Source organism: Arvicanthis niloticus, chromosome 29 (assembly GCF_011762505.2).
Source record: "Arvicanthis niloticus isolate mArvNil1 chromosome 29, mArvNil1.pat.X, whole genome shotgun sequence".
Taxonomy (NCBI): Eukaryota; Metazoa; Chordata; class Mammalia; order Rodentia; family Muridae; genus Arvicanthis; species Arvicanthis niloticus.
Window position 1 is genome coordinate 7,495,808 of NC_133437.1, and position 21,729 is coordinate 7,517,536.

Sequence of the window (21,729 nt, forward strand, 5' to 3'; positions counted from 1 at the left end):
TGGCTTTAATTTCTGAGGGAATTAATTTTTTTTTCAGGCATGCGTCACTTAAATACAAAATTCCAAACAACTTGAGAATGATTCAGACATGCACAGTTAGCTCTAAGGGAATATGTCTAGTTATTACAAAATACAATGTATGTATTCTTAATATTTTATTGATAATAAAGTGGGACATGTAAGCTTAAGTTTTATCCCAAAGGAAAATACACTGTTTCTCTTATGTAACTGTATTTTTTTAATCTTTAAAGTGTATTTTGGAAATCTTTCTACATGTGTATAGTCATAAATGCCTCCCAACCTGAAGTCATCTGAGAGGAAGAAACCTCAACTCAGAAAATGAATAGAATGAGGTTGTAGGCAGGCCTGTAAGGTGATTGATGAGGAAGGACCAAGCCCATTGTGGGTGGGGCCATCCCTGGGCTGGTGGTCTTGGGTTCTATAAGAAAGCAGGCTGAGCAAGTCATGGAGAGCAAGCCCGTAAGTAGTACCCCTCCATGGCCTCTGCATCAGCTCTTGCCTCTGGGTTCCTGCCTTATTTCAGTTCCTGTCCTAACTTCCTTCCATGATGAACAGCAATTTGAAAGTGTAAGACAAACCATTTCCTCCCCAACTCACTTTTTGGTCGTGGAATTTTGTCTTGTCACAGCAATGGACACCTTAACTAAGACAGGTGTGCCGGAGTCCTGCCTCATTCCTCTCAGACAGGGATTTCTACTGAACTTTCAAGCTAGAGTGGTGGCCAGCAAGCCCCAATGGTCCTCCTGAACTCACTCTCCTGGGACCCAACACCTGGTTATAGGCACACATGCAACCATGGCTGAATTTTTATTTGGGTTTTCTGCTTCAAACACATGTCCTCATGCCCAGGATTTTGTGTTTTTTAAAAAAGAACTAAATATGCAATGACTGGAACACATTTCTTGTACATACTCCCTTTTGTAGACATAAATCTGTAAAGAAACAGGAACCAAAATCTTTTGATCAAATATTACATTGTTTTAAGGAACCCAAAGGATCCAGTTAGCTACTGATGAACACTCGTATTGTTTTTCCTTTTTTACCATTAATGTGATAAATGTTCCAGAACTTACTTGTTAAATCTGATTCAGTTGTTATCTGTAAGTGAATTTAAGGTACACACTCAGCAAAGTTGCATCCTAACTAACTTTATTTTTAATTTTCAGTGCACTTTAGCAAACGGTGCTGATAACAAGTTGTATCGATTTACTCTATACAGCACTGCATTTACTGTCTCAACCTAAATGGTAGCTACAAAAACTCAAATTCCTAGAAACGCGTACTTTCATCTGCAAGATTTTAATGGACAACATATCAGATCAGATCTGAAAAAGCTACTCCTTTTGGCATTCTGATCGCTGAGAACACCCTCTTTTCCAAAGACAAATACTTGTTCTTACTGGCCAGTTTTTTGGAACTCTGCCAACATTCATGGCTAACTGCTTCTTTTGTATAGTCTAATAATAAAATATACACATATCGTGGCATTTTTGTAAACAAAATACTCGATTTTAGTTAGATACAAATAATCCTTCAAAAGCTTTGCATATATCATGTAGAATGTTTCTTCAAAGCAAACAGGTAGTCCTGAAGAAATGCTTGGAATTCATTCTATCCTCATTCTCCCAAGGATTCCACGGTCTATTGACATTAAAATAAGAAAAGTAACCTATGTGCAAAAAGAAGGTTACATTCCATTAACATTCATGAGGACTGAACAGGAGAAGCCCTATACATCAAGGACGGAATATATCCTTTGTCTCCTGATGAGAAAATGTCTCCATGATAAATGGTTACAGACAGCGGTGTCATAAGGGCAAGAGTGCACAGAACAGCTTGGGCAAACTTTTTTTTCCCCGGTTGTCTTTGCCTGGAATTCTTTGTAGCATTGTTCAGCACAGTGCCTATCCTTTCAAATAAAAGGCGCTCATTGCAATGTAAGTAAAATCCCCGGCCCTCGCAGAGGCACTTCCCAGAAAACTAACTGATCAAGGAACCAACAAAACAAACAAAAAACCCTTTGGAAAGGATTTGGAACAGCGTTCCAAAGGCTTTATAAGGAATAAAGATTCAGACTGTAAAGAAAAGTGCGGTACGTCCGGAGTTCAAGCTATGTTGACCTAAATGGGTAAGCATTTAGTCAAGTGCAGTGTCCGTAGCCAACACAAAACACCAGGCGCACCCTTAAAATGCCGTACATCATTTGCATATATACAAACACTTTATCTACCCCTTCGGCAAATTCCTAATAAAAATTAAGTCGGAAGACACGAGGTATTTATTTCGTTGACATCAGATAGTGCAACACTGACTAACGTCCTGCTAATTTCCAAATCCAAGTAGGTTAGTTACAAGTTGTTGACAACTTTGTCCCATTCAACGTGCAGCTAGCTCCAGGGCAAACCCTTCTGGGGCTTGGCTCTAGGTGGCTCACTCTGTTCGCCTACAGACCCAAGGTACTCTGCCTGTCTTGTTTGCTGCTCTAGGGCTCATAGTTCGACATCGTAAGCCCAGTGTTTTTGCTTTTTTTCTGCCCCACCGAGAAGAAAGTTCCAGACACATAGCATGAAGAAATGCACAGCGGCTCGCCATTGGCTACTCCTGACGCTTGCTCTCCCCTCTGTACTTTTCTTAGCCTGGAGGTGGGGCTTGCCCGACCACAGACTGCAGGGTCCAACCGGGCTCCGCGGCCCCCGAAGGGGCGGGGGCTAGAGGCGGGGCTAAAGCCAGGCCCCGCCCCGGCCGCGTCGGCGCGCCTGCGTGTTGGCGTGTGCCTGCGGTTGGCCGCCTGGTTCTGGGTTCCCCGCCCCCGCCCGCGCCCTCGCACCTCCGCCTACTCTACGCGATGACGCACCGCAGGTTTGCGGACGTGGCGGCGGCTGTCGGTGCGGAAGGCGGCGACGGCGGCGACGGTGGCAGAAGCAGACCGAGACACCCAAGAACCTGGAGTCGGCCATGAACTTCCCCGGGGCCGCGGCTGTGGTGGCAGACATAACCGTGTCGCCGCGCCCCTGCTAGACGACAGGTGACTGTGGCTGGGGGACTGGGCGCGGCACGACGTCGATTGGGGTCACCGTGGGGCGCTGTCCCCGGTTTGGGAAGGACTCTAACCTCCCGGTCCTGGGCTGCCCTTTCCGGGGCCACTGTGTCCCTATAGCATCTGCTCCGAAATGTTCCAATCTGATGCTGCGACTTAGAAGTCAGAGATGTAATCTTTGCGGGGGACGTACGGAGGAAAGAATAAAGGCGAATGGAATGTAACGGGGAGGAAGTTTTGCAGTTGTTGCTCTGGTTTAAAATTGGCCCTGGTGATTCTGTCCTAAGTGCTGAACTGGCTTGTGCCCTGTGAGTCTTCTGTTACTTCCTGCCTAAGGTCAAGACCAACTACCCACAGCAGCAATTACTAAGTAGTATCTGGGAATTTGGGGGGTCGCTTTCCGGTCTAGACCGGGTGGATGAAAACATGCTCACTGTATCCACTGATGATCACGTTAGGGACGTTTGTCAGCGGTGTGGTATGCAACATGTTCTAGTTTTCTGAAGCCGTAGATTCCATAGAGAATTCAGAGAGGTAAAGAGAATTGAGGCTGACGACTCGGATACCGTGTACTTTCTAATCTGTAGTAGTTTGTACATGTCATTACCTGCCTGGGCCAAAGTGTAACTTGGCACTTGGATTACAGACAAGCACAGCCAATTCTTGGTTAGTCAGACATGAGTGTCCAGATTGTTTATTCTGCTCTCCTTTCATTTTAGAGGAATAGATGCATGAAGAGGCAAGTCTTTCGATTCCTAGTTAAGACTCTGGTGAGGAGAAGACTGATAGAGTAAACGTTGTTTCAAATGGCGTCTAGGTATTACTCAGTAAGTTTCAGATAGCTGTATTAAGAATGCAAGGGAGAAGCCGGGCAGTGGTGGCGCACGCCTTTAATCCCAGCACTTGGGAGGCAGAGGCAGGTGGATTTCTGAGTTCGAGGCCAACCTGGTCTACCAAGTGAGTTCCAGGATAGCCAAGGCTATACAGAGAAACCCTGTCTCGAAAAACCAAAAAAAAATAAAAAATAATAAAAAATAAAAGTAAAAAATAAGAATGCAAGGGAGAGCGCTTTAGAGGGACAGCATATATATATATATATATATATATATATATATATATATATATATATATATAACATAACCACCTACATGCATATATTCATTGCTGGCTTTGGAGGATCTGAAACAGATACTTCCTGCGGCAATACCTGCATGTATGCAACTTGCTACTGATTCCACAAAACTGACAGATACCCTCTACATCAAAGATGTGGGGTTTTGTTTTTATTTTTAGAAAAGACCTAGATAAGGAAGTGGAAATTAACTTCCCTGTATAAACAGGTATGATCCTGACTTTAAACGGATACTGAGATGTGAAATGTGGACTTTCTTTAGTTTGGGACTCTCAAAGTAGGAGTGGTTTTTGGCAATAAATAATGTAACACCTGTGGGAGCAGCTGAACGAAGCTACTAATGTATAGCCGTTAGTAAATTGCCTAAGTAGAGACTTTTCAACTTTTAAAGCATTACAGTGTTGCTGTAAAGCAAGGTCAGAAACTAGATTTTAAGGGTTGGATTTAATGAAAGGAAATAGTCTTGAAACTTAGGTATGTTTTTACATAGAGACTATCATCTTTTTGTCGTCTGCGTTTTGGAGTTTTGGTTGTGTCCTGCCACCCCCCTCCATTGTTCGTTTGTTTTATTTAGTTTTTAGTTGTTTTTTTTTTTGTCCATCCTTCTAGATGTCATTGTGCATTCTAGGATCCAGGACATAACTTTTTAACAGTTTCTTCCTCCCCTGGGCACTGCTTTCCCCTGTTTGCTGGAAGATTTTATCTTCACTGAGATGACACACTTGCGTGTTTAACATTTGTTTTTGCTGTCTTAGAGGAATTCATTATAATTGACCTAGTTTGCTTTCTGTTGCTGTGATAAAAACCATAACCAAAGGCAACTCTTATAAGGAAATATTTAATTGGGACTGGCTTACAGGTTCAGAGGTTCAGTCCATTATCATGAAGGCAGGAACTTGGCAGCATCCAGGCAGGCATGGTGCAGGAGAAACTCAGAGTTCTACATCTTCATCTGAAGGCTGCTAGCAAATACTGGCTTCCAGGCAGCTAGGGTGAGGGTTTTAAAGCCCACACCCACAGTCACAAACCTACCCCAACAAGGCCACACCTTCTAGTAGTGTCACTCCCTGGGTGGAGCTTATACAAACCATCGCGGTGGGTTTCTTTGGCTTATCCATCCCCATCCATCCTTGAGGGAAGGCAAGGCAGGCACTCAGAGATGGTGGTGGAAGGTAGTGGCTTGCTTTCCATAGTTTGCTCAGCCTGCTCTTTTATAATACCCACGACCATCAGCCCAGAGGTCACCACTCACAGTGGGCTGGGCTCTTCTGCATCTGTCATTGATTAAGAAAATGCCCCCACCCACCCCCTGCCCTGTGCTGCCCAGATTTACCCACAGGCTAGTCTGATGGAGGCATTTTCTCAACTGAAATATCTGTTTCTCAGAGGATTCTAGTTTCTGTCAAATTGACAAAGAAAACTACCAGAAAAAATAGTCATACACCATCCCTGTGCGTCTTCTGTGGTCCACATTGTAAGAGAACGGTGCTATATTTAGCTGTGAAGACTTTCTAACTTCTTGTTTTGTGACTGAGATACATTGGAGTTTGAATTTGTTTTCTATCTGCAAGAGCCTCTCCTACTCCCTCAGTCCTCCTACGAGGGTGATTAAAGTGAGGCAAAACCAAATGGGACGCTTGTTGTTTCTTTTTTATGAGAATTGGACCAAACTGATGAAGATGTGCTAATAGCGACTTTGGAAGTAAATGAGATGTATTTATTGATAAAGAATTCGTAGTCCAATTCTCAGTGGGCATGTATGGTTTTTGTAACAATATAAATGTCTAAAATCCATTCAGTCTTTATGGTGTATAAATTGAATTTGATAAAGAGTTTTAAGTTATATCAATAGCTTTCAAAGAAAAATCCCTGGTTAGGAGCAAAGTTATTACATATAAGAGAGTATATACTGTGCTGTACTGTACTAAATGTTAATTCTGAATTGAAGGTGAACCAGTGAGTAAGACGTGCAGAGATATGTTAATCTCATGTGAGTCAAATGCAGAAGAAGGAAGGTTTGAATTCTGTAGAAGTATTGCAGGCTGTGTGTGTGTGTGTGTGTGTGTGTGTGTAAAACAAACATTTCAGAACTAGAAGTTGCAGGTAGTCCAAATTCTTAAGACATCAAACAAAACTTTCTAATTTTCTTCCTAGTCATAGCATAAGTACTTAATATTTTGACACCAAAAGGTACAGTAACTTTTCTACTTTAAAATATAGTTACTTCATGTTTTATGTGTTACATAGTTCATTAAATCTCAGCTTCTTTTATTGTTTTGGGGGTTTGGTTTTTTTATTTGAGACAGGATCTCACTATGTAGACCAGACTGGCCTTGAATTCATAGAGACATCTGCTTATATCTACTTCCCCATTGCTGGGATGAAGGGTGTCTGTCACAGCACACAGGCAGTCTCAGCTTCTTAAAACAGGGTCTCAACCACATCTGGGCCCATATGACTGGAGGTGGGCTTCTCAACAGTCTGACAACAGTAAAAGGGTTCTGGGTGTAGAGTAACCAAAACTGAGATGAGAACCAGATATCCAAGGTGTCTCTGGCGTTGCTCACCCTGCCGCATGTCTAACTCACTGCAGCCTTGGTTCTGCCCGTCAGAACCTTCTGTGTCATCAGAGTGCATGATGCTAACCAACAGATTTCAGGGAAAGCTCCCTGTTCTATAGAAACATAATGCTTCCATTGCAAAACGAAGAGGTGGGACCTTTTCTAATGTTCTTCTGTGTTTCTCAGCATTTAAGTATCAAACAAATATGTTTTGGATAGTATTTTATTACAATGTTTGATTTTTAAAAACTGCTGCTAGAGGACTCTCAAATGACTTAGTGTACAAAGGTTCTTGTGGCCAGCACTGCTGAACCCACGTGCTTGAGGCGGAGATCCGAGCATCTGGAGTTGTGCTCTGACATCTACTTGTGCACACACTGTAAGGAAACATTTTAAAGATTTCTGACTTGGGTTTCGAAGGAAATGGTTAAATGAGATTTTGGACAGTTTCTGAACTGGCCAAAACCACCACGGTACATCATGCGCTAGCACTGAAGTGAAACTGAATGCTTAGAACTGCAACTGGAATCATTTTGCTGAGAACTCTGAAAGCGCTGTGCGTTCTCTTCGAGCTGCAGAGTACCAACAACCCAGCCAAGGTTCAGTTTTCATTGAATGTTTTTACATCACAGATTTGGAGGCCAGAGGACAGATTGTGGGTATTGACTTTCCTTCTACCATGTGGGTCACAGGGATGAACTCAGGTGATCAGGCTTGGCAGCAAGCACCGTTAGCTCAGAGCCATCGAGGTGTGCCAAACTGATTGAAACCATGATAAAGAAACAAGCCCAGTGTCTCCGTATTCAGATTTACTTTTGTCTTTAGTAAGTGGTAAAATTATATGCCAGATGATGGGTTTAAAATGAACTTCTTGATTAACATCGGTAAATGTTGGCATTGTATACCTGCTGTATATACCAGTAAGCCTGGGGTTATATAAAGTGGCTAGGTGAACAGGAGTCCTGAGTGGAAAGTGCTAGCCCTGAATTATCTGACCTCTTCCCATGCTGCCTTCCCCGCTGTCTGCCGCACTTCAATAGTTCCAGAAGCTGAACCTAAATTCCTACATAACTAAAACAATATTGGGAAAAGTAGTGTCTAGCGTGTGAAATGCATGTAAGTCACTAAAATAGATCAGCCACATTTCAAGCTTCTCTCTTCTCTTCCCCCAGTTCTAACATCATGGCGGGGAGGAATCAGAATCGGACTGTTTCCCTCCCAGGAATTCAGGCCAGTGGCCATGGACGTACTTTTGGGAATTGTACAGACAATGACGTGTTGGAAGAAGATGCTGAAGTCTATGAACTCCGGTCCAGGGGAAAGGAGAAGGTTCGAAGAAGCACATCGAGAGACAGGCTCGATGACATTGTCATATTAACAAAAGATATCCAAGAAGGAGATACTCTAAATGCAGTAGCCCTTCAGTACTGTTGTACGGTAGGTTTGAATTTATTTTGAATAATACAGTCCAGAATAAATGATTTGTTCATTAGACCAGCCAGAATTGAAGTAAATTCTGTGTCCCCTTACTTCTTCCTACCTGTACGTTTTGCTAGTTCTTTATTTTGCACAGAGATCTCCTATGCCTGTGGATATGACCTTTGTCACATTTTAAGGAAGTGGTTGAATTACTCTCAGTTCAACCTGTCACTTAGGTGTGTTTCTGCACCTTCTTTTTGTGCTTGTATATATGAATCTTTACAGATTCATATATAGAGGTTGATAAAGAATTGATGTATTTTGTTCTTAATATTGTTATATATTGTGTATTATTCATTATTCTGTAACTTGCATTTGTTATATCTTGGATATCCCTTATAACCTTATAGAGTTCACTGGAAGCTAGAAGAGGGCGTTGGTTCCCCTGGAGCTGGAGGTATCAGTTTTGTAAGCTGCCTGATAGGGAAGCTTGTCACTGAGCCCAGGCTCTGTGAAAGAGCAGCACATGCCTTTTACCCCTGAGCCTCTAAAACCCTCTTTTATTTTTAACATATAATGTGAAATTCTGTATCATTCTTTTCCCGTTTAATATTTCCATCTATAGGAGTCTTCATAAATGTAAAATATTTTTATACTTGAAATCCCTTTACTGGTGACCTGTTTATACTACTGTGCAGTAAAGAACATACATTTTCATACATTTGCTATATAAATGTCTGTATGTATAGATGCTTAAATAAGATTTTTAAAATGACAACTTCCTATGGCCACTCTATTCTATGTAGTATTTTTTTCAGGTTAAACTATTGTAGTTACTCATAGTATGTCAAAATAAATTATAGCTTTGGATTTAAAGATTAATAATATCTTTCATTGGTATGTCTTTGATGAGGTAGAGAGCGGAGCACAAGGTTTTCATTCCCCAGTTGCCTTTTGTATAGCAGCATCATTGCAGGGTCACTGAGAACAGACACAGGAATGCTGACACTGAGGAGCTTTAGAGGAGAGGAGGTGTGGGGGAGGGGTTTATCTTAGTTAGGGTTTTACTGCTGTGAACAGACACCGTGACCAAGGCAAGTCTTATAAAGGACACAAGTTCAGAGATTCAGTCCATCATCATCAAGGTGGGAGCATGGCAGCATCCAGGCAGGCATGGTGCAGGAGGAGCTGAGAGTTCTATGTCTTCATCTGAAGGCTGATCGTGGAAGACTGACTAGGGTGAGGGTCTTCAGCCCATAAGCACAGTGACACACCTACTCCAACAAGGCCACACCTCCTAATAGTGTCACTTCCTGGGCCAAGCATATACAAACATCACATTTATCGCTTGTAAATGATAACTTTTATTCTCCTGAAGTAACTGTTGTCTGTGTGGCTTGCTGCTTCTGTCTGCTAACCTGGGGCTAGTCCTGGTAGCTTCTAGACTTCCTATAATCTTATCTAGGCTTAGAATGTTTTCAGCCTCTGTGACTTGCTGCGGCAAGTCTTTCTTGTTCTTTCTGAACCCCAGCTGGCTGGTTCAGGTCAGCTGTTCTAGCTCAAACTTGTCTCTGCCGACTTACCCAATCTGGCTTTCGGTCCTCCTCTGAATTGCTCTGCTTGGTCTCAAACTTACTCTAGAAATCTTTTCTAATCTTCTGGCTCCTCTTTCTCTTGCTCCTTCTGTCTACTTGTGTCTAGCTTTCTTCAACCTGTCTGTAAAACTCTCCCAGTAAAACTGCCTCTGTCTCCCTCTCTGTGCTGCCCTACCCTCCCTTCTCAACTCTGCTGTACCACTCTGTACAAACTCTACTGGATTTCTGTTCTACACTTTCTTCTTTCTGTACCGTCCATCTCTCTCTTAAAGTAGCTGCCCTTTCCTCTCTCTGCTCGAGATGGTTGGACATATCCTATTCTGTCAAATATTTCTTTGATTTATCACTTTTTCTGCCACTCTAGACATCTCTTTAAAACATGCATGTTTCCGTCTATAAACTAACTTTCCCTTCGTTGTTTGGGATTGAAGGTGTATTCCAGCCAGACAGATTGAAAGTATGAACAAAGAGCTAAGTCCCACCCTAACTAGAAGCAGACTCCAATATCCTGTGATGGTTGCTCATTGTGCTCCTTTGTGATGGAAACTCAACCTGCAAAGAAACATTCTTATAGAGGGACCTACATTGCTCTGAAGATAAGTCAGGAATTGTTGCTATATTTAAAATATACGCTGTTACAAAACAGTGATTGGGGGAACAAAAGATCCAGGGTTGGAATATTAAATGTATCCAAATTAGCATAACAAAAAACATGATTTGGTATATTTAGAGATGTAATCTAAGTATCTGGTGAGTCTTAGATGCCGAATTCTTAGTAAAGCACATGTTAAAATAGAATGGAGTCTTGCTTTGGGGCTTGCCACAGTATCTTCATTTGTTTTAAGACACAATGGGCTAAGGTAGACAGTTAACAAACACTCTTTCCTTCTACTCTCTCAACTCTTGGTTAGTCTACGGTTCTTTCTACAGTAGTTCAAAAACACACTGTAGGAGACTTTGTCTAGTCAGATAGCTTTTAATTTTCTGAGTATAGGCCACTAATCTGGTTCTGTTCATGGGCTCCCTTTTTAACACTTTGCTTGACCTCTTGACACTCACTGCAGGCTTCCTAGACTCATACTGCTTAATATTCAGTAAATGCCAACATTGTATGGATAAGCTGTAGTTCACTGCTACAAGCATTCTTTATCTATTTGAACCCTTTAATATGCCCACCAACCTTTTAAGGTAGGGAGTATCATTATTGGCATTTTACAGATATGGAAATGGAGTAACATAATTAATAGAAAGTAACAGTTGTGTTTCAGACACAGATGTGTTCACATGACCGTGTGATACTGCTTTCTTGCACACTTTTTCATGTCACACTCACACACACAGTGTTGCGCAGGCCCTCTCCTTTCACTTTTCCTTATAATCTTTTCTAGTGACTCCATCCAGTCTCACATCCTTTCAGCCGAGTTTCAGACATCTGTCTCCATCCCTCCTGAACATCATTCACTTGTATATCTCAGGCATCTAAAAGCCACTGTATCTAAATCTCTGTGCATCCTCTTCCCACTATCCTCGTCCGTTATCAGAGTGGCATCATCACCCATGGAGCTGACCCAGCCAAAGTTCCATCCTAGACTCATTCCACTTCTCTAACACTAGTTGGGCACCACAGTATAAGAGCTTGAAGTGTTGACTTAAGTCTAACAAATGGAACTAATAAAGGTGGGGAGAGAACCTGCCTACTAACTGATAATCTGAGGAACAGCCCATCCTTTCTTCCCCCATCAGAGCGGTGTAGAACACACAAGTGGGGGTTACAACCTGAACCTGGTGTTAGAGCAAAGCCTGGGGTGAATTACACAGGTAACGTCCAGTACACATCTCTCACATTTCACCGTCTTTGAAAGTAGCATGCCAGTGGAACACAGCCCAGGAATGGGTGTGTGAGGAGAACTCTGAGTGCTTGAGAGAACATCCAAGAAAACAAGGCAAGATTCTCATTGTCTTCAAAACCCAGAATTGTTCTTGGAGGTGCAGTGGACAGGAGTCAGTTATTCAGTCGTTATTCATATTCCTTTAAAGGAAACGAGGTTTTTTCAAACATTTGTGGCTTGTCCTTGTGATTCTATTCTTTATTCAGATTCTTAACCCTCAGAGTATGAGTTGTCTGATACTCTGAATAAAATTGGCTATTGTGTGAAACTTTAGTACACCTCACTCAACTAGAGCTGGAAACAGCTGTATTATATTTGGTGCAGTTTTTCCTATCTAGAGATAACTAGAACCATGGTGCACTGTGGTGTTGATGTCATTTTACTTGTGATAAGATAAAGCACTTTTAATTGGGTAAGTTAAAGTGCTTCTACTCTATTTGCCAAGTTGGAATAAGGAACATTAGTACCAGAAATTGTTCACTCACAAATTGCTTGCAGACATACATTACCTACAGTACCTTTGTATGATGTACAAAGAAAAACAGCAAAATATATGGATATTAACTAGTGTAACTACTATCTAGGCAATAAGACAAAGTTGTTGGTGATTTCCTAACACTAGATGGTTACATTTCTAATATGCAGGAAAGCTACATCTGTGTGTGATAATAGCACCGACAGTAAGAATGTAATCCAACTGTTTTCTCTCCAAAGTAAGTGAATGAATGAAAGTCTAGTTTTAGAATTCAATTTAATGTCGCATTTTTCTTTTTTGCAGGTAGCAGATATCAAAAGAGTTAACAATCTCATCAGTGATCAAGACTTCTTTGCTCTTAGGTCTATCAAAATTCCCGTTAAAAGGTTTAGTTCTTTGACTGAAACTCTTCATCCTCTGAAAGGAAGACAAGTTTTGCATCCCCCACCTGTTCCGTATTTTCAAGCGCAAGACATTGTGCCAGCTGATGATTCTCTTTCTTCCAGTGAGTCAGCTGGCAGTTTCCTAAAAGAAGTGGATCGAGAGATAGAAGAAATAGTCAAGTGTACAGACACCAAGAAGGAGAACCTGAGTGAAGTGGCGTCTGCCTTAACAGCACAACAGGTCCGGTTTGAACCTGATAACAAAAGCATTCACCGAAAGGATCCATATTATGGAGCAGACTGGGGGATTGGTTGGTGGACAGCTGTAGTGATAATGTTGATAGTGGGTATAATAACACCAGTGTTCTATTTGCTGTATTATGAAATTTTAGCGAAAGTGGATGTTAGTCACCATTCAACAGTGGGTTCTTCACACTTGCATCCAGGACTCACACCTCCATCACAGCACAGAGAGATGGAAAATGGAATTGGTCCAACAAAAGGAATACCTGTTGGTCAACAAGATGACCACAAACTATATAGGCAAGACCCTCAGGCACATGATGCTCAACACAAAACGTAACAGTGAGCTGCTGTCAGTGTTAGTGGTCATGTCTACATATGGAATATTGTGACTTACAGATATCCGACAACTGCTTTGAAGTCAGAATCTAAGAACATCAAAGATGGTTTGGTTTTACCTTTCTAAAAATTCCTGAGCTTTTTACAAATGGATTATCTATAACACCTGAATATTCTATATTGAGACTGCTCAGTCCATACATCTGCTGTATCAGTTCTTAAAGCAGAAATTAATTTATATGTATGTCTAGGAATTCTAACTTAGAAGATACTGCCATTATTTTATTCAAGATGAGTTATGTTTAAATTTCATTATTTAAAAAATTGCTTTTTAATTTAAGGTTGTTCGTGTTGAAGATTCTAAATGCTTACAACTGAAGAAGATTTGACACCATAAGTACCACTGAAATACTAATTGTAAAAGTTTTAATTCTAAAATTATTCCTGATACCAAGTACTTAACACTTAAAATTTGAAACTTTAAAAACATGTTTAGCATATGTGCTACAAAAGCAAATGTAGGAACAGATTTGGAAACATTGCTTATAATTTGTGTAATACAGAGTAAGAAATAGATTCAATATTTTAAGACCCCAAAATAATGTCTTTGGGTTGGAAACTTCCCATTTGATCGCAAGGACACTGAGATAAGTCCAGATCTATTCCTTAACATAAGGCATCATAGTGATGAGCCCTTCAACCTCACCTCCACTTCTTCATTTTGAAAAATACTTATGTCTGATATTTTGTAGTTGTTTGATGAAGTGTTATACAGAAAAGCATATTAAGCAAATTCCTCTTTACATACTGTGACTATTGCTGTTATAAATAGTAACATGCCTTAATTAACACTTAATGCCTTACAATGTTACTTTATGTAAGTTCATGTACACTTCACAATCAAAGTTGAAACATTGTGTCAGATTTTATTGCATAGGCTATCATTTCACAGGCTATGTAAATTTGCCTGTCTTCACTTTTAAACAGAAGTTAATGGAGTAAAAACAAATTTGTACAACCTGTCTCTGAAGTCTTGCAGAAGAAAACTATTACGTAAAAATGAGTAAACAGGACTTTTACATCAGCAGTAGACAGATTGCTTTATATGGTGATCTATTGACCTCTGCTTTTCAAAAAGGACGTGTCCAATTTAGATTATCCCCACCTAATCTGCATCATCCATTGAAAGCCATATGCCAAAGGTGTGTGGCTTGGTCAAAAGGGTTTAATAGTGGCATTTTCTACATCTAATGTGTGACAAGTATGTGTTTTAAAAATATATATATAGGGAGTGGAGTCTGGATTGCATGATTTTTGTGTAACAAAGTACATATCTTAAAATATGTTACATTACCTCATTTTTTGGACATTATTTCCTAAATCAATGTTTCGGCTTTTTAAACATTTTGTATAACAAATTCCAATCCTGATACAAGGAATTATTAATATATATTTGTTATATTTGGGATTTTATATACTCTGGGAAAAAAAAAGCATTACAAAAAGACAGACATGGAAGTCAGTCATTTTAAAGTCCTTACATCAGAGCAGTTTTAGAAAATGTCCTTATTTAATAATAGGACAGTTTTGATAAATTGATTCCTTCAGTAAACCTTAGTTAAAATAATTTTTTAACATGGCATGTGCGTTTGGAAATAAGATCTTTAATTATGCTCAGTGTTAATATAGCCAGTTTACATTATCTTTATTAAGACTGCTGAAAAATCAAGTTTTAGGGTAACAAATGTAGATTTCAGGGCAGAACAGGCTACATAACCTCTGTTTACCTCAAACAGATGAAATTATAGAGTTGTGATTTGTTTTAGCTGGTTTTACTTGGAATTATAATCAAAGGGTCTGATCACTTATACTTAAAGGAGGACCAGTAGTTGCCGGTTAAAACCGTCTGTCTTGAGCATCCTTTTTGGAGGAAATACAACACATACCCTTAGGACACAACCAAGCAATTTCCTTTTCCTATATATCTTAGAATTATTGATATAATTCTATATGTAGAATTATGCTTTCATCTTTAAAAGAAAAAAATTAAGCATTTAGTAGAATTTTTGGAAATACATTAAATGTACATTTGCAAATTATGCAAATTTTTGGCAACTGCAAACTACATTGTATTCTAGACAACATCAGCACAATTGTCATTGTTTTATCCTAGGGATCATGTCCAGGCCCTTGAATATTTTATGTGTTCATATATGTGGATGCAATTATAAGCAGAACTGAGTCATAGTCACTGAGCTGATCACTCCACCTAAAAACTTGGAATTGCAAATTAAAAAAAAATCCAATTATAGGGCAAATTCTTGACTTTGTTAAGACTTGGTACATGGTTGAGTTTGTTTTGAACCAATGGATAATTATTTAAACATTTTCACTGTCCTGTCTACAAAACCAGGTTATGATCTGCCCTGGCCATGTACTAGATTAGGAAGGAGTGTGTAATCTCATGTTTTCTCTTTTCTGGTGGAGTTTGATTGTTAAAAGCTTTTTTTTTTTTTTTTTTTTTTTTTTTTTTTTTTGGACTCTGGTGTTCGGTGGTGTGAGAAGTTCATTAAATGAACCACTCTTTAGTAATTGTTAGTCTTTAGTAACAAAACAAAACAAAAAACTTCTGACATTACCTCACTGCCAATGCGAAGGCTATAGTTAGAAACAGAACGGCAGATCTAGACTCAGAGTATTATAGCATTAAGTTATTTAAACACTGCATTATCATGGGACTGTTTCTGATTTTGAATTACAGCATTGTTGCTCAGGAAATCAGTATTTTTTTTAAGTATGTGCATATTGCACTTAGATCATAGAAACATGAATGCTTTATTTAATTCACGTTATGTATATAAAAGTTAGGCATCTTTTGTATAATATATTTTATATAACTGCAAATGTATTAAACCATTGTCGTTAGCATGCACATCTGTAAAACTGGTTTTTAAACTTTTGGCCTTGTTTTTCATATTTTAAGGATATGCAAATTATAATAAAATTTCTATTTTATTAATCAATTTGAAAATGGAAGTTGCTGAATATAATTTGAATAAAGCAAACATTTTATCTTTCAAGCTATTTGAAATATATTTCTTCACATGAGTTCTTTTAAAATTTCAAGTTTTGTATGCATTTTGTTGATATTCACACATACTCCTAGCTCTCCACAGGTCCTTCTCTTCCCTGTGCACACAGCGTTGTGTCCTTTAAGACACACGTATATACACCAATTTGATGATGCCCCAAATATTTTTGAGTGTGTGCTTTCTACTGGAGCGTGGTGGAGATATATTCTTACAGAAAAGTGACTCTTGTTTCAGCTGCTGTCATTTGTCACTTGCTCCATGACTAGGACAGGACTGTATGACTAACTTCCCTCACTACACGGGATGGAATCTGGCTTGAACTTGCACAGGTCTTCTTGTACATGCTGTCACAACAGATCATAGGTGTAGCTACCTCACTATCCAGATGTTTCCAAGTCATCCATTTCTCCTACATGATCCTGAGCCTTGGGAAGAGGAGTGTGTAATACAGTCTCCGATTCTTTGTTCATTGGCCAGTTAGTCTACTTCAAATGGAAGCTTTTTCTGATGGGCTTTCAGAGTCCTTCAGAGTTAGTTAGTTTATTGTTTTATCTTTTTACAAGCATAATAGTAGGTTCTCTCCTAGGGCCCAGGTCCTGTCTGATGGTGGATTCTCAGATTAGCAATGGTGTCAAGTGGAGAGGGCTTAGATCTAATAAGAAAATGGTTGTTTACTTCCAGATGCTTGAGCTACTGCTTCACCAATGGACGTGTCCTGCCAGGGCAGTCATAGCCAGTAGAGTACACAGCTGGTGGACCCAAAGTGCCACATTTATGAATTCAGATTTTCTACTTGTTACACTCAGTATCTACTCCATCACTTGAAGAACGTAGAATAACAAATATTAAATGGTGTTGAGGAATTGTGTTTTGGGTAAATAAGACTTGGTAAGTATAGGCCATGCTTACAGAGCTGAGTCGGTCTCATGGGATGGTCTATAGATTTTATACAAAGTGCCTTTCCAGAATACTAGTCTGGGGACTCAGGAGAAGGCACAATCAGTGAAGAGTTCGGAACAAGCATGAGGACCTGAGTTCAGACTCCCAGCACAGCAGTAAAAAGCTGCACATCTGTAATCCTAGTGCAGGGTAGGCAAGATCGCTCTGGCTCACAGGCCAGACAATCTTGTGGGATTGGTGATCCCTCAAAATGAAGAGTAATAGAGCAAGACTCTACCTAACTTTTGGCCTGCAAACAGACTTGCACACATGAAGATAGATGGATACCACATATATAAAGACTATGTACACACACACACACACACACACACACACACAGACACACACACACACACATGAACCATAGATGAGAAAGGACTTCAGGGGAAAGTTATCTTTCCCATATATTTTTTCCATTTTAAAGCTGCTTGACATACAGTTGCGCTTACAATTCCTCTGACACTTACCACTTGAAGGTGTGGCTGGAAAGAGGGACAGCAATCCTGATGCTTTGGCATCTTTCCAGCACTGTTCAAGAGAACAGTGAGCACAGAGTCCCTGATGAAGGCAAGAGGTTTCTTTTGGGGTGGGGGTGGGGGGGCACATGGTGTTCTTCAACCATACCTGCTCAATGAATAGTTACTTTGGCAGAAAAAAAAAATCAGAATTAACTTGTTTTCTCTGTCAAATAAATGTTCACTGCAAACCATCTTGGTATTAAGGCCAAAATTTTATTTTTTTAAACTTTATATGTGTAAACAAATACAGAAAAATCAGCATGTGGCAACTAGTTTTCTATGTTATGATAATGTTAAAGGTATTTTATCACCAGTCCCAGTAAGTACTCTTATCTAACTAGTAAGAAGCTCTCTCTACAAAGTCATTTCATAGACTCAGAGCTAAAGAAAAGAAGATTTATGGTAGCCAAGCAACCTGGAAAATCTCATCTTTTCTCAAAATCAGTATGTTTTACAGTTGTAAACTGATCTTTCAAATGAGGCTGGGCATCCTTAGAAGAGATGTCAGGGGTTCCAGAGTCAATCCTGTGCAAAAGCGCTTCCCTCTGGTTGGCAGGCGCACACCCGGAGACACACTGGAAGCTAGGGAAGAAGTCTTTGTCAATGTAGCTCCCCAACTGGAAAGAGTTAAGGAAACAAAACCAAAGTGTCTATGAATGGGATCTTTGGCTCTGGTACCAAAGGTAAAAGAATAAAGTACTTTTATTCCCAAACAACAGCATTTGCCATTATTACTGAAAATCTCATGTAAGTTTCCCAACACACTGAAGCTTTAAAGACTTGGTATCCACTTGGAATCTTAAAGTATTTGTATAAGCTTCTGGGAACTAACTGGATGTCATTCACAAGCTTTCAGTACAGCATTATACTGTCAAGATGGCCCTTGAGCCCATCAGGAAGTATCTGAAGTATTGCCATTGAAAGTGATCCTTCACCTGAGAAAGGAATTTTGGAATCTCTCTGGATCATACAAATAAACTACAGTTTCTAACACAGAAACAAGATTGGCAAGTCGAATTATAACTCAGTAGGAAACTGTTCCTCACAACGATTTCATCTTCCACAGTACAACTGCTTACAGAGCAAAAAGGACATTTAAGACATGGTTGTTTCTGTAACATAACATATTTGGTCAATTCTGGTTAGTGTTTAAACACTATAAATTTTCCTATAAATTTTTACAAGAAACTGTTTACAAGCGGAGAAAGTAAAGGCACACAAACTTAAGCTTAATATCAAGGTTATCTTGACCCCGAGAGAAAAAGCAGGGCTCCGGTTTCCAGGTCAGAGGACAATGAGTAACAAGTCTCCCCAGTGGGAAAAACTGATTTTCGTCCTGTAGGCAGCTACATTTATATATTAGTTTTAAAATGCACGCTATGAATTCTCTTGAAAATCTTTGGCATGTTAAAAAGTCCTCAGAGGTGAGGGGTTCTGGATATTTTTCTCCTGCAAAATATAAAACTGCAAGGAGTCACCCTGTAAGTTAAAAGAAGAATCAATCATAATTCCAAAATGACCTGAGTTCATTTTACATGATTATATAATTGACTTGCAATTTATGACTCTTGTGAAAGACAAGGGAGGGCACAGCCCTTACACACACACACACACACACACACACACACACACACACACACACACACACACACATCATTCTATCATGAGGTTTATACAACCAGGACTTATTTCCAGTTACATAAAGTCCAGAATTAAGCAGTATGTCTCAAGTTTTTTTCCCTTGTAAGCCCAAGAAATTGTAAGTGTCAGACTTATTACAGTGGAGTCCTAATTCACACACTGTACACCATAAGGCTGAGAGTGATCCCCACGGCCAGACACTGCTAACCTCCCACCACGTGAAAGTCTTTGTAGTGGCTGAGATGTAAACGGAAACGGATTTCATCCAGGTCACTGGTGTTTGCAGAGAGCCTGTTTCCTCTCCACATAACTCTAGTCCCCTAAGTCTGTACTGTTAAGAACTCAGGTACGTTTTACAAGATCACAGTGTGATAAGAACAGAATGTACCGGGTGAGAGAAATCATTATCCAGTTTGTTTTTAAAGTGCCCCACGTGCAGTATTAAGAGAAATCTGCTATGACGAGTAACAGTTTTTACCAAAGGTCAGCAGGTGAGCCAGAGTGATACTAAAACTCTTCAGAAACATTCAAATCCAGATCAAACAAAACCCAGAGAACCCCACAACTGCACTGCATAATCGGGGGTGTGGCAGAGGTAATGGAGGAAGGTCATGGGGTGTAAACACAAAGTCGTTCTGAAGAATTGGATACAAATTTGTCAGATGGAACACTGAACAACAGAAAATACACGGACTTAATCCTTATCCAAAATAAAGTCGATTCAAATGCTTGAAGCTGAATCCGCCAAACATCTGGGGCTCCCGTGGCTAGTAGTAGGTGGCCTCATCCATGTCGTCGTCGCTGTCTATACCAAAATCATCCCCGTTGTCGAAGTACGAATTAATGTAGTCATTCTCCTAAGTGAAGAGATGAATTCCTCAGTCAGTAGAAAGCACCATATAAGACAATACAAAAAAAGAACATCCCTGTGGTTTATAGGTATTGAGGTGAGATAAAAAGAAAACACAGAAACTTGCAGAGACTTTTGCTTGTGAGTGCCCTTCTTTTTCAAAAGCAGTTCTCACACGTTTTGACCTGTGCCTCTTTCTTTTAAGTACCATTTTCTACTGTGCTCGGGTGCTAACCAGCTAAGAGAAAAGAAAGGGCTGTGATCCACCTCAGCAGGACTGGCCTGGGCAGCACTCCTCCTCGGCGGGGAGATTCGGGGTTTAAGGAGCTGAAACACTAAGTAAGCATTGACTACCAAGAAAGAAGTGTTTTCCTCAATAGTTTCACCCTGGACCAGAACCCAGGCATGAAGTCACAAAGCTCAATGGCACCAGCAGAGGGACTTTCCCTTCCTATCAAAATACAATCTCCTTCTAACCCAAACCTGTGGGAAACCACATTACATTCTACTCATGACTTCTTGGCTTCCGGCAAGGTGCTAGCTCTAGCTGAGTCCTTATGGCTACGGAAGACATGCGTGCCTTCTATCAAACTTCAAAAATCCATTTGAATATAGACAGATTAAGATTAAGACTTCTTGGACAGTTGTAGTGCATGGGTTTCTAACAGTGATTTTTGAACCAATCAAAACTTAAGAGTGGTTAGATACTTGATCATATCGAGTGCAGTGACACCATGGCATTAAAGAGCTTTTACTTTGTGTCCACACTGAGACTCTTAGGGATGGAATGAGACAGGACAATGCTAAGGACTTGTTTGACTATGATCTATGGTAGATTGGGAGATGGAAGGTCAAAGACTGACAGGCAGGGATAGATCGGATGAATGTATGAAAAAGATGAATGGAAAATTAGCTGTGTAGGACAAGCATAGTGGCTCATACCTGGAATCCCAGAACTAAAAAGACTGAGCTGACACTTGGGAGGCAGAGGCAGGCGGATTTCTGAGTTCCTGGTCTACAGAGTGAGTTCCAGGACAGCCAGGACTACACAGAGAAACCCTGTCTCGAAAAAAAAAAAAAAAAAAAAAAAAAAAAAAAACAAATAGAAGACTGAGCTGAAAGACCTGCAGAGTTCAAAGCCAGCCTGGACTACATACATAGCAAGACCCCGTTGTATACCTCAGACCCTATCCCCCCAAAATATCCACACGTCTACTCTTTACAGCAGAAACAGATGACATTCTCAAAAAACAAAAAACAAAAAAACAACAACAACAAAAAAAAGCTTTTGGAAAACCAGCTTTATCTTACAGGTTTATAGAATCTATGTGCACATTTGTGTATTTTATATTACCTTTTCTCTTCCCTAAATCCTGCAAGTTTATTCATTCAACACAAACCCTTTGTAGTTCCATAAAATTGGCCTAGCTTCTCTGGTACTGAGAAATTCATAAATGTCCAGAACAAGTTGGAGCCTGGGCCTTTGTACTCGGGAAGGGGTGGCTGGCAGAACATTCAAAGGAAGGCGCCCAGGGAACAAGGCCTTGTCTCTATGCGTGGAGGCAAATAGAAGCAAATGAGTTTCCACCCAAAAG

General features: G+C 40.1%; 2 protein-coding genes across 2 annotated transcripts in view; one reads left to right on the forward strand and one right to left on the reverse strand.

Moving 5' to 3' along the window:
* Positions 1–2,854: 2,854 nt before the first annotated feature.
* Positions 2,855–16,174, forward strand: Lysmd3 (LysM domain containing 3). The gene is made up of 3 exons (XM_076927076.1): positions 2,855–3,046; positions 7,924–8,188; positions 12,433–16,174. Exons 2-3 carry the CDS (start codon positions 7,934–7,936, stop codon positions 13,093–13,095), a joined length of 918 nt encoding a protein of 305 aa, XP_076783191.1. The 5' UTR covers positions 2,855–3,046; positions 7,924–7,933; the 3' UTR covers positions 13,096–16,174.
* A 1,662-nt stretch (positions 16,175–17,836) lies between these two features.
* Polr3g (RNA polymerase III subunit G) overlaps positions 17,837–21,729 on the reverse strand; it is a 37,012-nt gene continuing 33,119 nt past the window's right edge. The window contains exon 8 of the mRNA XM_076927078.1: positions 17,837–20,141. Coding sequence (XP_076783193.1) covers positions 20,052–20,141 — 90 coding nt within the window. The 3' untranslated portion in view covers positions 17,837–20,051. The remainder of the gene's footprint in view (positions 20,142–21,729) is intronic.

Coding starts and splice junctions, on each gene's coding strand:
- Lysmd3 (XM_076927076.1), top strand. CDS start 7,934: ATGGCGGGGAGGAATCAGAATCGGACTGTTTCCCTCCCAGGAATTCAG. Junction 8,189..12,432: donor CCCTTCAGTACTGTTGTACG/GTAGGTTTGAAT, acceptor TCTTTTTTGCAG/GTAGCAGATATCAAAAGAGT.